General features: G+C 43.3%; 1 protein-coding gene across 1 annotated transcript in view; it reads right to left on the minus strand.

Moving 5' to 3' along the window:
* The window catches only part of EGFR (epidermal growth factor receptor), a 208,302-nt gene extending 195,839 nt beyond the window's left edge, over positions 1-12,463 (minus strand). Inside the window, exon 1 of the mRNA XM_044295282.1 lies at positions 12,084-12,463. Coding sequence (XP_044151217.1) covers positions 12,084-12,186 — 103 coding nt within the window. The 5' untranslated portion in view covers positions 12,187-12,463. The remainder of the gene's footprint in view (positions 1-12,083) is intronic.
* Between the last annotated feature and the right edge of the window lie 3,831 nt (positions 12,464-16,294).

Consider the following 16,294-nt stretch of genomic DNA (forward strand, 5'->3'; position numbering starts at 1 on the left):
GACTGGAGCAGTTCATGTGACCATGTCCATGGTCAGCAGGATGTAAATAGTGCCGGGACCGGAAGATGGAGAGAGCAGAGGCAGCACGCAGGACCAAAGTGGCGTGGAACAGGTTAGTAGGATCTTCTGTTCCAGAGGCCATGTTACAAGAACGTGTTAAAAAATCTTTTTTTTTACTAGAAACACCCTTTAAGAATTGTAGAAGAAGAGTAGAAAATGTATTGTACAAACCAGACAACCTCTTTAAGCATAATATATCTTTACATGTGCTGATAAACATTCTTGTCCTTGGAATGGAGAGTGGAGCCCCTGGAATTAGGGCTGTAACTTGCAGGGATTGACTAGGAACTAAAATCGGGTCTGGAGAACAATCTAAAAGTGGCCCCATGTTGTAAGCAGGTCTAAACTGACAGAAGGCGGGCCAAAACAAGTAGGCGGGCCCTACAATACCATAGTGCAGCACAAAGTACCACCCTAGCAGAACTAAATACCACAGTACAGCACAAAATACTAGCTCAGCAAAGCCAAATAACACAGTGCCACTGCCCAGGTGCATAAGAACTCCGATTCTCCAAAATTAATGCTGAGAGTATTGGATCATTATGTACCCATTCGGGAGACATGAGGAGGGCTTGGACAGCCTTCTGGACATTGGCCCACCATGTAATTTCCCTGGTGCGTCTATAGCCAGTCTGCCCCTGCTTCTAGTGACAATAATCTGCAACCATAGTGATTTATTAAACCAGGTACGGGCTATTTTCCCTAATTAACCAACTTGCATACAATTATATTCTGACTTTTCCTCTATTTCTGCCAGTCTTTGTGTTCTATGTTAGTAGTCAATTCCCTGCAACTTCTGGGTCTACTGGGAATAATACACATTGCAAAGGCACACCTACCTCTTTAGACATATAAATGTCCACATGACAGCCCACATGCAAGCTTTTAAAAGGGGTTCTCCGGGCTCTCCTATATTGATGACCTATCCTCAAGATAGGTCATCAATATCAGATCGGCGGGGGCCCGACACCCGGCACCCCCGCCGATCAGCTGTATGAGGAGACGGCGCGCGCAGTGCACGTGTGCCGTCTCCCTTCTCTCTTCCTGCTGCTGCTATGTCTATGTCGAAGCAGGAAGAGAGATGGGAGTCGGCACATGCACACTGCGCGCGCCTTCTCCTCATACAGCTGATCGGTGGGGGTGCTGGGTGTCGGGCCTCTGCCAATCTGATATTGATGACCTATCCTGATGAGAACTCCTTTAATTTAAGAAGTTTAAATAAAGGTAGCTTAGCGATTTCAACATTCAATTCTAGCCGAAATGTTCCAAATAACAGGAAATACGCTTTTGAGGCCTGTTTTGTGTTATATTTATAGGACATTATTTGGTATACCGTAAATTTTTGTTCTTTGCCGTTGCCTAGTTTCGATGTGTGCACCAGACTATATTTTCTAGAAATGTATGCAGTAGCTAGAAGGTGTTTCTACAGCATCAGAGACAAACTGGTGCTGTTTAAGAGCAGAATAAATAAACCGCCTTGTCATTGGATTTATAATGTGGTGAATACCTCTGCATAAAACAACCTGATGGAAGAAGCTCCACTGCGCTACTTTATATGCAAACAGAAAAGGACAAGATTAATAATTTAGCTTTGTGGGTGGCCATGTGGAACAGGCCATGGGTTATATTAAGATAACATATTTGTCTGCATTGTATTCAGCAAACAGTGCCGCAGCCCTGACAGCTCTGTTCATTTCTGCATGTCGAAACGGTATTGGACGGAAAGGGTCGCTGTATCTGCGTGTAGGCTGGCGGCTGCTGTTGTGTATACAGGGCCATTGAAATGAGCACTTTCCTATGAAAACAAAGTCAGAGAACCGCAAAGAACATTTCTACCTCCAAACAACCTGAACAACAAAGTGAAGTGAGAGATAACAAAGTTATTCTTTCACTTCCTATGGACAACCTTGAGCAATCATTCTGAAGAACAGAACTTGCTCTTTGAGCACTTGGCTGGTGCTGTTAATATACTGTATCACACTGGTCGCTCTTATGAATAATTTATTGGCTTCATAATTAGAGCAGCTTGGATACAAAAAAAAAAAAACAACACAGGGGCAGCGCTAATTAATAGTTAATTGGTCTCCCTTTCAATCTTGTTGGCAGCAGGCACTAGATGGAAGATGGAGATAATATTTTTGGGAGCTCCAAAACATTGTGAAATAATGTCGGATAGACAATAACCAGAAACATCTGCTTTATTAAGGTCCTTTGCCAAAGTGTTGATGCAGATTATGTGACAGCGCCGTGTGCACGCAGCCTTTGTGGAGGCACATGGAGTCTCAGTCAATCCCTCCTATGGCGTTGTAGGCATTAGGTGTGCCACTATAGAGCGCTTCTTTACAGCACCACCTAACAGAGATGCTCTCCCTTGGAAGCAATATGATACACATGCTACTGAAGTACCGCAGAGCAGGGGGTATCTGCAAATGGTTCGTCATGTAATATATTGTGATGTATTGTCATGTTATGTAATGCAACCAGCATAGCTATGTATGGATGGCACAGCTGGGGTTAACAATCCAGCATTTTTCACCACCCTCGAGCTGACCAGTGCAGGTTATTGTCACCCATATCTCATTTATTCTTCTCTCGGTGGTTGCCAGAAAAAATGTGGAAGAAAAAATTAATACCAATTGCAAAGAAAACATTTTTACCTGAAAAAAAAGTGGAAACCTCACCAATATTTGTCTTATTTTCAATACTTAAAGGGATTCTCTTAAAATGTCTCCAAGCAAACTGTCCTAGAAAGTGAGCAGGACTGGTTGTCTCCATTTGCAGAGCTTCCCAGAGGAATAAGGGGATGGGGTCTTGCTATACATTATGCTTACAATAGTAATGGAGCTATCCCATGTGCGGTATGCGGTCAGGCTGAGCAGCCTAACAGGAACACGCACCAATGTGTAGCATATGCAAGTGCCAGAGCACAGTGTGAAGTGAGGCAATGCCCCCCTCACCCCCTATGGAGATCTCCAAGTGGAAGAGGATTCTCTGGTGGGCCCCAACTGTGATACCAGGTCCAGGAGAAATAAAAAACATTTGGAGCTGCCTTTGGACTAAGTCACTTGCCACTAGGGTCTATTTCTTTGAATGAAAAACTACTAGATTTTATTGATGATATGGGGGTGGGACCCTGAGAATAATTTCCTCTAGGGGGCCCAAATAATCCTAGTCCAGCACTGCTCACATTTTAGGACAGGTTGCCTGCAGCTATTTTAAATCCTTCCCAAGAACCCCTTTAAAATACAGTCTCCAAAACAATAGGGGCTTTTTGGGCATTTTAGGAAGTATAATTGGTCTATACCGCGTACATGCCTATTCAGGCACCTAAGACTATGGGAAAGGGGGGGGGGGATTATACTGGTACGCCTGACATTACTAGTCAGCACTGCTCTGTAGGCTAATCCTTCTGGAATATGAGACTGTCCTCCTATGCGTGTCGCACCTTTCCTTTCTACATGGCTTCTCTGGGAAAGTGCATTTATAGGCTCAGTTTTACCAGTGCAATAAAAGCCATCAATCAAAGAAACATGACATATATAATTAGCTTCCCCTCATCCACATAAATAAATGCAAGACATAAAGAGAGGTAAGCAGCCATGAAATGATTGAAGGGGGGAACTCAAAGGGTTGAATATAGGTGTAATAAAAGAGCAGGATCAAGTGAGTATATTACGTCTACGAGTACGGACTTATGTGCAGACCATGTACAGACTAGAAATTCATCAGTTGTCTATTGCATCAGTTAAATGTGGATTTTGGGGACAGTTTTAGGCCTGTCTTGCCATTTTCCTACCCTCAAAAGGGTTCCCTCTTTTACTACAATGTGGTCCTTCAAAGGCATAGATATGTTTACCTCATATGGGGCAAAGATCCAGTCCCGAAGCAGAGTGTTGGCTTCAAAGAGTGATCCGCGCCCAGTCTTAAAGCTAATTGGCATTTTGGACATTTTTAAAGTGAAAAATTCAGTTAGGCTACTTTCACACTCGCGTTTGGTGCGGATCCTTCATGGATCTGCACAGGTGGATGTTCAGATAATACAACCGTCTTCATCCGTTTTATTTTATTATCTTCAACATAGCCAAATGCGGATCCGTCTTGAACACCATTGAAAGTCAATGGAGGACGGATCCGTTTTCTATTGTGCCAGATCGTGTCGGAGAAAACGGATCCGTCCCCAGGCAAACTGATGCATTCTGAGCGGATCATTTCCCATTCAGAATGCATTAGGGCAAAACTGTGATCTGTTTTGGACCGCTTGTGAGAGCGCTGAACGGATCTCAAAAATGGAAAGCCAAAACGCCAGTGTGAAAGTAGCCTTAGTCGGAAAAGACACCAGCATGTGGAGGTGTTTTCTTTGTACCTTTATATAGTAACTTTGGAGAAGGGTCATCAGCTCACTTGACATGGTATGCTGCAGGAAGGAATGTGCTATGCTGCGGGGCACATACAGCTATTTAACACTCTCTCCAGCACTCTGCTGATCGGCTCAGGAATGGGATTCACCTTTACACACTCTCTGTAGAAAGATTACACAAAAAGCCACCAGAAACATACTGTACAAATAACATGGAAGACGGGATTTGGTGTAAAAAAAAAAATCAGGTCCATATGCCTGTGTAGGACACAACCTCTGCGGTAACTGGAGGCCATTGTCTCCAGGTCCCTGTTCCGTGACACATGACCAAAGATAGGACCTGCTCCGAGTTTGTCATCACACACCCTTGATTCCTGCCAAAAAACTATGGTGTTAATAGTCCTATAGATTTGTGTGCAGTGTATTGACCAAAAATATTCCCTTAGTAATATATTGGAGGAAAATCTATGAATTTGGAACATTAGAACTGAAGTAAATACTACAAGGCTCACACATATGACGCATGTGTCAGGTAAAACTTTAAAGCTCTTGGTCCTAAATCCTCACCGCCATTTGCCCAGTGTTAACTGTGTTATTTGGTTCTGCTCTGGCACCCTCAGGCCCCAAGACATATGGGTTAAAGCTACCTCTGGACCTTCTTAGATATTCCGCTGCATGGTTTTGCATTCCTGTAGCACTTACTGCTGGGGTTGCACAGATTTAGCTTTGCTCCTGTGATACTTTGATGTATATGTGCTGATGAGCCTAATACATCAAAGATGACTAAACTGAGCTGAAGGTGCAAGAAGCAGCTTGTTTCTATGTAATTCCGCTGAAAAAGGAAGCATAGTTTCCAGATCACTTCAGAAAATCACCAGTCCAAACATGCCCTCTCATTGCAAAATTAGCAAAAAATACAGCTCCATACCCTCTGCCTCCAACAACAACAACAAAAGACAAAAAAAACAATAAATACTTCAAGCTAATTTCATCCCATGATGGTGCGGTCAAGTAAGGAGGAAATACCTGTGGTCTCCTTCTCGGTAAATTCTATAATAAATGAATGAGCAATTCTGACCAAACCACAAGTCTAATCTACATGAATGAAAATTTTAACAAATTTCTAACACAAACATAAACATATATTTCATTGCAGGGTGTAGGAAGCACATAGCTAGCCATAACAGGCACTGGTGACCATTCTGAACACCCAAGCAGCATACACAAGGTTACATGATGCTTATAATTCACAATTTGTAAAGGATATGGGCTAAATTAAAATATGCATGATGCAAAGAAGCGTATACTATTGGTGGATAATAGACAGTATATATAAAGACAATATTAAAACCATATAACGCTTCATTTACATCTGCGTTGGAGGCTTACTTGTCTAGAGAAACATTAGCCCCATGATGAAAACTTCATAGGCACCATTTGGGTCTATCAGCATATTTTGTATCCATCATGTAACGGATCCACCAATTCCAATAACAGAGAAGAACAATAGAAAGAACAATAAATAACTAGAAAAGCTACAATTTCTGGGAAAATTGTGTGAAGTGTTCTTGCCTCCACCAGTAGTCTACAACTGGAGTGGGCAGAGTAACTGGGTGGAGTGGCTTGAGTAACTGTTGTGTGGTTGTAGTGGCTGGAGTAACTGTGGAAAGGTTGGACTGGGCAGAGTAACTTTATGGAGTGGGCAGAGTAACTGTGTGGAGTGTTTGGAGTTAGTAAAGATAGTAAACATTACACTAACCAATTGACTGATCAAATTTAAAAAGTGCACATGGCAAGCTGGATAGAGTGGGAAATGCATTTCAACTTTTATTTATATAGCACATTTAATTGCAATGTTGTTGCCCAAAGTGCTTCACAGTTACATTAAAACATACATTTATAAAAACATTAGCAGCCGATTTGTGTAGGTGGGCTTTAAAGTGAAGGAGTGGTGGCAGTTTAGAAATCCTGATTTTTCAGCTCCCACTCTAGCTTTTGTCAGCTCCCACTCTAGTTTTGAACATTCCGCCATTCATTCCTATGGGACCAATTTCACCACAAAAACACCAATATTTTGTGAACCATTCGGCGAAACGTTCCACAAAGTAATAGCACACCAATCGGAAACAATCCGCACGTCTATGTAGTGTAAAAACTGTGGGAGGAGTTAGGGTGGTAAATTTGGCTATAATAATAAGAATATATACGTGAGATAACAGTAAGTGGTCTTGCCATGTAAGAAAACTTAGACAACCTGTCACCTGGCTTTTAAGTATAGAGCTGAGGACATGGGCTGCTAGATCACCACTAGCACATCCGCAATAAAACAAAAATGATTGTATAGATATGTAAATGAGGCTACTAACGTTTTCGGAGCCCATGCGCCAACTGGCACATGCGCAGTGTCGGAATAGTGTTCTTTCCCTGTGCTGGCATCAGCCTCAGGGAACGAACTGTGCATGCGCTAGCTCGCGCATCGCGAGATTACGGCGCTCTAGCTTTGTGACGTCGGGGAGCAAGGAGGACATTCGGAGGATGTGGGGCGGTGTTGGGCTCCTTCACAGTGGGTGTGGCTGGGCTCAGAGTCAGAAAACACTGGACTCATCTCTCAAGCATGGAGGGGACAGGACTCATCTAAGGTTAATTTACATATCTATAAAATCTTTTTTTGACACAATAAAACAGAGAGCTATAGGGACTGGATATTGCGGATGTGCTAGTGGCGATCTAGCAGCCCAAGTCCTCAGCTCTATACCCAAAATCCAGGTGACAGGTTCCCTTTAATAAAGCCCAAATTAGACAACTTCAAAATTCAATGCATTTTTTACTTTAGGTGACACCTCAAATGAAGCCAGATCTAGGAAACATTAGAGAAATGTAGTATTATCTAGTAACCATCATGTGCACTGTACATAGTGACATCACAGGACATTAGATCATCCGTTAGATGACTACATGTACTGTATATATATTCCCATTCTCGTACCGTACAGCCATATGCAGTAGGTGTGCCATCATATGGCTCAGCATTGACTGTAAAAGCATTGCTTCTAGGGAAGAATGCCTCTGATGGAACATGGCACCTCTCTAGGCTTTTTTATGTAATCAAGGGCATACAAGGTATAATATGAGCTGAGTTGTATGGATGCTGTACTGCAACTACATACAAACGGGAACCATATTACGACCATGTGGAGGACCTTCTAACCAATTCCCTACTAAGTCACGTCAATCTGTACATTTGATGAATAAGCTAACCATGGGATAATCTCCTAAAAACATTGGACAGTACTTCCTGTAAAAAGCTATAAAAGAATTGAATGGAACTGAAAAATGGAAAAAACTGTGTAGATTTGAACTTAATGGTTAAAAACTAGTGATAAAATTCCATCCAAATAATCCTGCTTGTTTCTGCATGTTCTCCACAATTACCACAGTGGAGAACATGCATTCGAGAACTTGGCCAACAGATTCCACCATGTCTAGATTTACTGTACATGAACCCCAATGCCATATCTGCATTTATAAAAATGGATTCTAATGGGCCGGGATAACGGATCTACATGAGGATTATCACCATCCAATGGAGTAACCCGTGTAGGGCCATCTTCTCTATACAGAATCTGTAAAAACTAGACAACATAAATTCAGGAAAACTCAGAAACTAGGCACATATTCATTTAGGGTTTTTTTCAAGGACATGGACAAATTTAAGCTGCATGTGAACAGGTTACAGAAATCCTATGCATTGGATGTGGAATGTTAGCAGATTTGAGGAGGATTATGGTGTGGAATTCACCTCAAATACTGACCACGTGACATAGAGTTCTGCTAGATCCTGGATCAAAGCGCAACATATTGACCTACCGAGAACATTGAACTCGAATCCTGTATAGCAATATATAGGGAAAAAAATGTTTCATAGATACATTTCTAGGAATAATTTTCTGGAGAACAGTTCCCTGTCACACCACATCTATGTGTGAACGCCTAAAGAGACATGTTAGACAGAGGTAGAAGAACAGGACCGTTTAGACGTTAATTAACCAGGTATTATTTTATGGAAAGGTTCAGAATCAGTCTCAGATATAGAAGTGGGCACATGCCATTAAGCAGTTCTTCCTTGGCACAGACACATAAATATACCAAAATCCCAGAACACAGTCAAGCGTTTAGCACAGTTTCTGTGTTAAGTGTCTTCAAAACTGCTTTGTCTCAGAGCCAGAACATAAGCAGCTGGAGTCAACTCCCTGACAATATGAGGTAGGAAGCAGGTAGGAACTTGCAGGTCAGGAACGTGACTTCAGCACTCACAACAGAGGTGTGTTTCTGCCACTGCACAGTCACGGAAATGCTTCGAAGTTTTACAACATGGCAAGAGTGGCTACTTTAGGCTGCGTTCACACGGGCGAGATTTCCGCGCAGGTGCAATGCAGTAGGTGAACGTATTGCACCCGCACTGAATCCTGACCCATTCATTTCAATGGGTCTGTGCACATGAGCGTTTTTTTTCATGCATCACTTCTGCAATGCTTTAAAATCGCAGCATGTTCTATATTCTGCGTTTTTCACGCAGCCCTGGCTCCATAGAAGTGAATGGGGCTGCGTGAATAAGGCATTGCATCCGCAAGCAAGTGTGGGTGCGATGCGTTTTTCACTGATGGTTGCTAAAAGATGTTGTTTGTAAACCTTCAGTGAAAAACGCAGCAAAACGCATTGCACCCGCGCGGAAAAAACTGAACATCTAAACGCAATCGCAGACAAAACTGACTGAACTTGCTTGCAAAATGGTGCGAGTTTAACTGAACGCACCCTGAACGCATCCGGACCTAATCTGTCACGCTCGTGTGAACTCAGCCTTAGCCTCTGGCACCTGGCCAAGGGTCTTCTGGCAAAGTTCAAGATTTACCGCAGTGTCAGACAATAAGAGGGAATGAACAGGGGGAGAAAGTGAAGGACTTATGTAATGGTGAGAACTGTTCACAGGTTGGCTAATCTTATGAGGCGAGCAGAATTCACACCCAGACTCCATCTATCATCCTCTTCTTCACTGGCCTGTCTGGCTTCGGAACTTAAAGGGAACCTGTCATGGTCCTGAGCAGTTTGTTATATAGTTTTATTTAAAAAAAAAGCTTCAGTAAAACTTGTAATTTATGCCTATAAATTCCTGCTCATGCTGGGCTTTGAAGTCCAGGAGGAGGTCCTATCAGTGATTGACAGCCTTCCCTCTATGACCGTGCATACACAGATAACCGTCAACCACTGATAGGACCGCCTCCTGGACTCCAAAGACCAGAATGAGCATGTGTAGGGTTTTACTAAATCTTTTTCCATAATACTATTGGGGTCATTTATTAAACTGGCTTAGTTGCCCATAGCAACCAATCAGATTCCACCTTTCATTTTTCAGAGCTCCATTGGTAAATGAAAGGTGGAATCTGATTGGTTGCTATGGGCAACTAAGCCAGTTCTACTTTACACCAGTTTCATAAATGACCCCATATATATCAGACTGCACTGCATTTTCATGGCGACAGTTTTGCTTTAAGAGAACTGGATAGAATTACATATAACGGCCCTTAAAGAATAGGTTACGATAAATACAGACAATTGCTCACTGTTATCATCCATTTCAGGAAGACTGAACGGGATTTGTAACAGAAGGTCTAGAAAAATCCCCTTCTCCATGATCACTACTGTACCTCACATATGTTACGGAGAGGTTTGTAGATATTTGCAGCTCTATTCATAGGGCACGCACGTGTAAGCGCTGTACTTATGATGGTACACACACCTTTTTGTCATTTATGTACAATACCGTATAATCCACATTATCCGTTTTTTATGATACATAACACGCATGTTTAAAGCCATGCAGTTCACACCCCTAGAAAAGAGATGAGCTAAATACCGCCTCAACGTGTCTTCATGCGCTGCTCTATAATTTAGCTTGACTAAGACGGTTTCCAGTCTTAACTCTTTCCAGCCTCCTTTAAACATGGTGCTGATATCCATTACAGTAGGGGCTCACGTCTGACTGGCGTCTTTACAAATGGCGCATTGTACCAGAGGGATACAGCAGTCTGAGGCATTTGATGATGAACTGAGACTTCTGACAAAAACTTGTGAAGACGCGTTTACAGATAGTATTTCCTGCTTTCTGTTCAAGTACAAAATGAAAATTGAAAATTTTGGATCCCAACATGTAAGGCCAATTTCACATTTACGTAACATGGCTGCATTTTAGGGGGCCTACTATATAGTCACAGTTCTAAGTTCAGTTTAGAAAAGCTTCCTCAGGGCTGTAATAGGGACCCCGATATAAGGCGTATGGCACGGTGTCACACCAGCCTACAATAACGTCCCCACCAGGGGTATATACTGGCCATGATGGTCGCTGACAGGGAAGCTTCCTGTGCACATGCAGGTAATAAGAGAAACAGGTGTCCAGGCGTCACTATTAAACCGCACCACGTGCCGCACTATAATGAGGTAACCTGTTCACTTGCTTTATAAGGATATTATGACTCGCACATGTGTAATCCATGTTACATATATGTAGCATGAACCATACAATCATCACATATTCACTTTTTCTGTCATGATCATACATGGCACAATTTGCCTTGGATTAGAACAATTTTCCAATGTTTAATACTTGATGTCTAAAACAAATCTGTCAGGTGTGAATTCACCCCTAAACCACAGCGATGGGATTGAGCTCTGCGTGTGTATCTGCTCATATGATAATACTATGATCACGTACAATAAGGCATATAGCTTACCAGAACGGTAATGGCTACGGTTATAAAATCTATAGTCGGCCATCATGTCAAAGGAAATGTGCCACCAGAGATGCTTCTGTAAAGGGGTCCTAACAACAGTATAAGGCCTCATGCACACAAACGTATTTTGTTTCCGTGTCTGTTCCGTTTTTTTTTTTTGTGGATAGGATGCCGACCCATTCATTTCAATGGGTCCGCAAAAAATGAGGACAGCACACCGTGTGCTATCCGCATCCGTATGTCCGTTCCGTAGCCCCGCAAGAAATATAACATGTCCTATTCTTGTCTGTTTTAGGCAACAACAAAAAACACGGATGGAATACGGGTGTCATCCGTTTTTTTTTTTTTTTGCGGGGTGCGCTGTTTAATGTATGGGGCACCTTCTATTATAGCCCTTTTATCACAAGTTTGGGGGAGAGGGGTCATTCAGTGCATTCTCTGTGCACAATTTTCCACCAAAATGTGTCGCAACAATTTCAGAATACGGGACAAACGACTAACGATATGATAAAGGGACGTCGTGCACCACCTTGATCAATTTCATCGTATGCTACCATCTAACTGCATCCATTCAAATGCCAAGAAGCATACTCCAAGCTCCGGTTTCTCTGGAAGGACTGCGACACATGGACGCACGTGCCCCATGTGCCTACATTTCACACCCATCGTAGAGAATGGGTCTCATATGGAAGGCTGAATCCTTTCCTCCTGTATACTTCTCCGTTATCTGATCTGTAGGAAGGAACAAAGTCACCTGTTGCCCCTTCCTTGACTTCCCAAGGCGCGGGCGGTCAGGTGAAGGCACAGGTAATTAAAGGGACAGGCTCACCAGCCAGTGGCATAGCCTGTAGGGTACAAGGTATATACATACAGGTCCTTACCAACTCTGTCGTCTTTGGTATTACAAGTCATGAAAGGAAACAAGGTGATGAGGAGTACAGCAGCTCCTAGGTGTCTCAGGCTCAGACCAGGGATCTTCATCATGTTGTCAGTGAGAAGTCCGCAGAAATCCCAAGATCCTTGGGGGAAATCTTTTCTTATTCCAATGATCCCCGATAGTTAAGTAAACTTCACATCCAGTGCATCACATATCACCGATCCCTGGAGACGGGGGTAAGATCCAGAGCAGAGAAGGGGCCGATCTCCTGTCTGCAGTCTCGGTCGCCTCTTCTACTCACACACCATCCTCCTGGAGTTGGTAAACTTTTGACAGTTTCAGCCGGGTCCGTGTCTCCCTGTCTGATCACGATACGAGGGGAATGTGGCATGCCTGGATCGTGACATCACAGAGGGGTGTGTCCCATTCCACTACCCTTCCCAAATCCTCCCCCCCCAGGCTGGAGCACTTGTACTACCGTAGTAGTGGGGTGAGTCACACCGCCACCCAGTGGCCACTTCCGGAAGTCAGGTGACAGGTCAGTGCGATCTCGTGTTCAGTCTGTTTTCCAGGAACTGCTGCACACGGAGAAGAAATCCAGAGCACGGTAATCATCACACAGGAGCAGATGTGTGGATGTAGCAGTGCTGAATCTGTTATTCAAGTGTTTGTTGCTGTGGAAATCAGCGCAGCCTCTATCATAAGCAATGTGTCCAGGAGCAAACTCAGCTGTACTTTATCAGCAGTGATCACTAGGAAAATCACAAATATCAAGATCATTGTGCCCAATACAAACTCAGCTCTGCTTTATCAGCAGTGATCACTAGGAAAATCACAAATATCAAAATCATTGTGCCCAATACAAACTCAGCTCTGCTTTATCAGCAGTGATCACTAGGAAAATCACATATATCTTTCATGATCATTGTACCCATTAGCAAACTCAGCTCTGCTTTATCAGCAGTGATCACTAGGACAATCCAACATATCTTGCGCATTGTGTCCAATACAAACTCAGCTCTGCTTTATCAGCAGTGATCACTAGGAAAATCACAAATATCAAGATCATTGTGTCCAATACAAACTCGGCTCTGCTTTATCAGCAGTGATCACTAGGAAAATCACAAATATCAAAATCATTGTGCACAAAAGCACCAAAATTTTGATTAGTTAGGGTTAGAGATGAGCGAATTTCCACTTATGAAATTCGTTTCACACTTTGTTTACTGGTAAAAGGTGAATTGCATTATGGATTCCGTTACCACGGACTATAACGCAATTCTATGACGGAATGCATAACAGAAAGCCTTTAGAGGCATTCCGTCATAATAGAAGTCTATGGCCTGCACAACGGATCCGTCCTGTTTCCGTTATGCAGGAAAGGACTCCCCCACATAATGGAAACGGGACTGATCCGTTATGCAGCCTATAGACTTCTATTATGACGGATTGAATAACGGAATGCCTCTAAAGGCATTCCGTTATGCATTCCGTCATAGAATTGTGTTATAATCCGTGGTAACAGAATCCATATCAGAATTCTCCTTTTACCAGTAAACGAAGTGTGAACGAATTTCAAACTATGATATTGTCTCATCTCTAGTTAGGGTGCGGTTCTGACATGCATTCAGGATCAGTGATGGCCAGTTCGCCGAGTTCGCCCGCGAAAACATGCAGGCCGCCATCTTAAATCACAAGTCCGGCGATGCACAGGTAAGCCCTTAGGGTCCATTCACACGTCCGTTGTTTGTTTCCTGATCTGTTCCGTTTTTTGCTGAACAGATCTGGACCAGATCTGGACCCATTCATTTTCAATGGGTCCTGAAAAAAAACGGACAGCACAATGTCAGATTTTTTTTCAGGACCCATTGAAAATTAATGGGTCCAGATCTAGTCCAGATCTGTTCAGCAAAAAACAGAACAGATCGGGAAAGAAACAACGGACGTGTGAATGGACCCTTACCTGTGCCTGCTCTGCGAGCCGGTCTGAAACAAATGCGGTCACCGGGAGCAGGCAGTTCCGAGAACAGCCACCAGAGGTCTTCATCGGGCTGTTCTCGGAACTGCCTGCTCCCGATGACCGCATTTGTTTCAGACCGGCTCGAGGCGCAGGCACAGGTAAGGACTTACCTGTGCATCGCCGGACTTGTGATCTAAGATGGAAGCCCACATGTGTTCACAGGCAAACGCGGCGAACTGGCCATCACTGTTCAGGATGCAGTTTTCATTTTGGCAGTCTCGTTAACCCCTAGTGTTCTGCATAGTGGGAATGATTTAATTAATTTCACCTAGCTACAAAAAAAAAAAGCTGTATCCTGAATGCATCCCAGCACCCTAAGGCCCCTTTCACACGGGCGAGTATTCTGCGCGGGTGCAATGCATGATGTGAACGCATTGCACCCGCACTGAATCCCGACCCATTCATTTCTATGGGGCTGTGCACACGAGCGGTGATTTTCACGCATCACTTATGCGTTGCGTGAAAATCTCAGCAAGCTCTATATTGTGCATTGCGATAATCCACGCAACGCAGGTCCCATAGAAGTGAATGGGGTTGCGTGAAAATCGCAAGCAAGTGCGGATGCGGTGCGATTTTCACACACGGTTGCTAGGAGACGATCGGGATGGGGACCCGATCATTATTATTTTCCCTTATAACATGGTTATAAGGGAAAATAATAGCATTCTGAATACAGAGTGCATAGTATAATAGTGCTGGAGGGGTTAAAAAAAATAAAAACTACTTTAACTCACCTTAATCCACTTGATCGCGTAGCCGGCATCTCTTCTGTCTCTTTCTTTGCTGATTGCAGTCAAAGGATCTGTGGTGACGTCACTCCGGTCATCACATGATCCATCACCATGGTAAGAGATCATGTGACGGACCATGTGATGACCGGAGTGACGTCACCACAGGTCCGTTGACTGCAATCAGCAAAGAAAGAGACAGGAGAGATGCCGGCTGCGCGAGCAAGTGGATTAAGGTGAGTTAAATTATTTTAATTTATTTTTTAACCCCTCCAGCACTATTGTACTATGCATTCTGTATTCAGAATGCTATTATTTTCCCTTATAACCATGTTATAAGGGAAAATAATACAATCTACAGAACCCCGATCCCAAGCCCGAACTTCTGTGAAGAAGTTCGGGTTTGGGTACCAAATATGCGCAATTTTTCTCACACGCGTGCAAAACGCATTACAATGTTTTGCACTCGCACGGGAAAAGGTGCGGGTGCGTTGCGGGAACACGTACGATTTTTCAGCGTGAGTGCAAAACATTGCATTCGCGCATGTTTGGTACCCAAACCCGAACTTCTTCACATGGTTATAAGGGAAAATAATAGCATTCTGAATTTGCTCATGTGAACAGCCCTATAGAAATGAATGGGTCGGTATTCAGTGCGGGTGCAATGCGTTCAACTCGCGCATCGCATCCGCGTGGAATACTCGCCCGTGTGAAAGGGGCCTAAGGGCCCTTGCACACGACCATAGGCCCTCGGAGACATACGGTCCATGAGCGGGCCATATGTCCTGGAGCGGCATTGGCCGTGTGCATGGGAGCACACAGCATCATAGATCACAATGATGCTGCGCACGTCGGGCCGCCTGCGAGACTATAATCTGAGTGCAGGACAATAGTCCCGCGGGGGGCCCGACGTGCACAATATCACAGTAACCTATGATGCTGTAAGGCCTCATGCACACGGACGTTTTTTCCTCCCCACGTTCCAATAACCATAACTTTTAGATTTTTTCATTCACATAGCCATATGATGGCTTATGTTTTGCGGGACAAGATGCATTTTTTAATGCCACCATTTAATTTACCATATCTCGGATTGTAAAACGGGAAAAAGAATTCTTTGTATGGCAAAAAAATAAAATCAAAAGAATTCTGCCAAGGTTTTTGGAGTTTTGACATCACAGCGTTCACTGTGTGCTAAAAATGACCTGACGTACTTATTCTGGGGCTCAATACGAATGTTTGCATTGCCATATTCTGACTGCCATAACTTTTTTATATTTTGGTCTACAGAGCTGTATGAGAGCCTATTTTTTGCGTATGTGGTATGTATGTCTTTTTGATCACTATCATTTAATTTGACAAAAAAATGTCGAATCGTGCGTTTTCCATTTTTTATCCATTATGGCATTCCCCATACAGGATAAAAAATTTTTTTTTTAATAGTTCAGTCATTTTCGGACGCAGCGA

Source organism: Bufo gargarizans, chromosome 5 (genome assembly GCF_014858855.1).
Source record: "Bufo gargarizans isolate SCDJY-AF-19 chromosome 5, ASM1485885v1, whole genome shotgun sequence".
NCBI classification, from domain to species: Eukaryota; Metazoa; Chordata; class Amphibia; order Anura; family Bufonidae; genus Bufo; species Bufo gargarizans.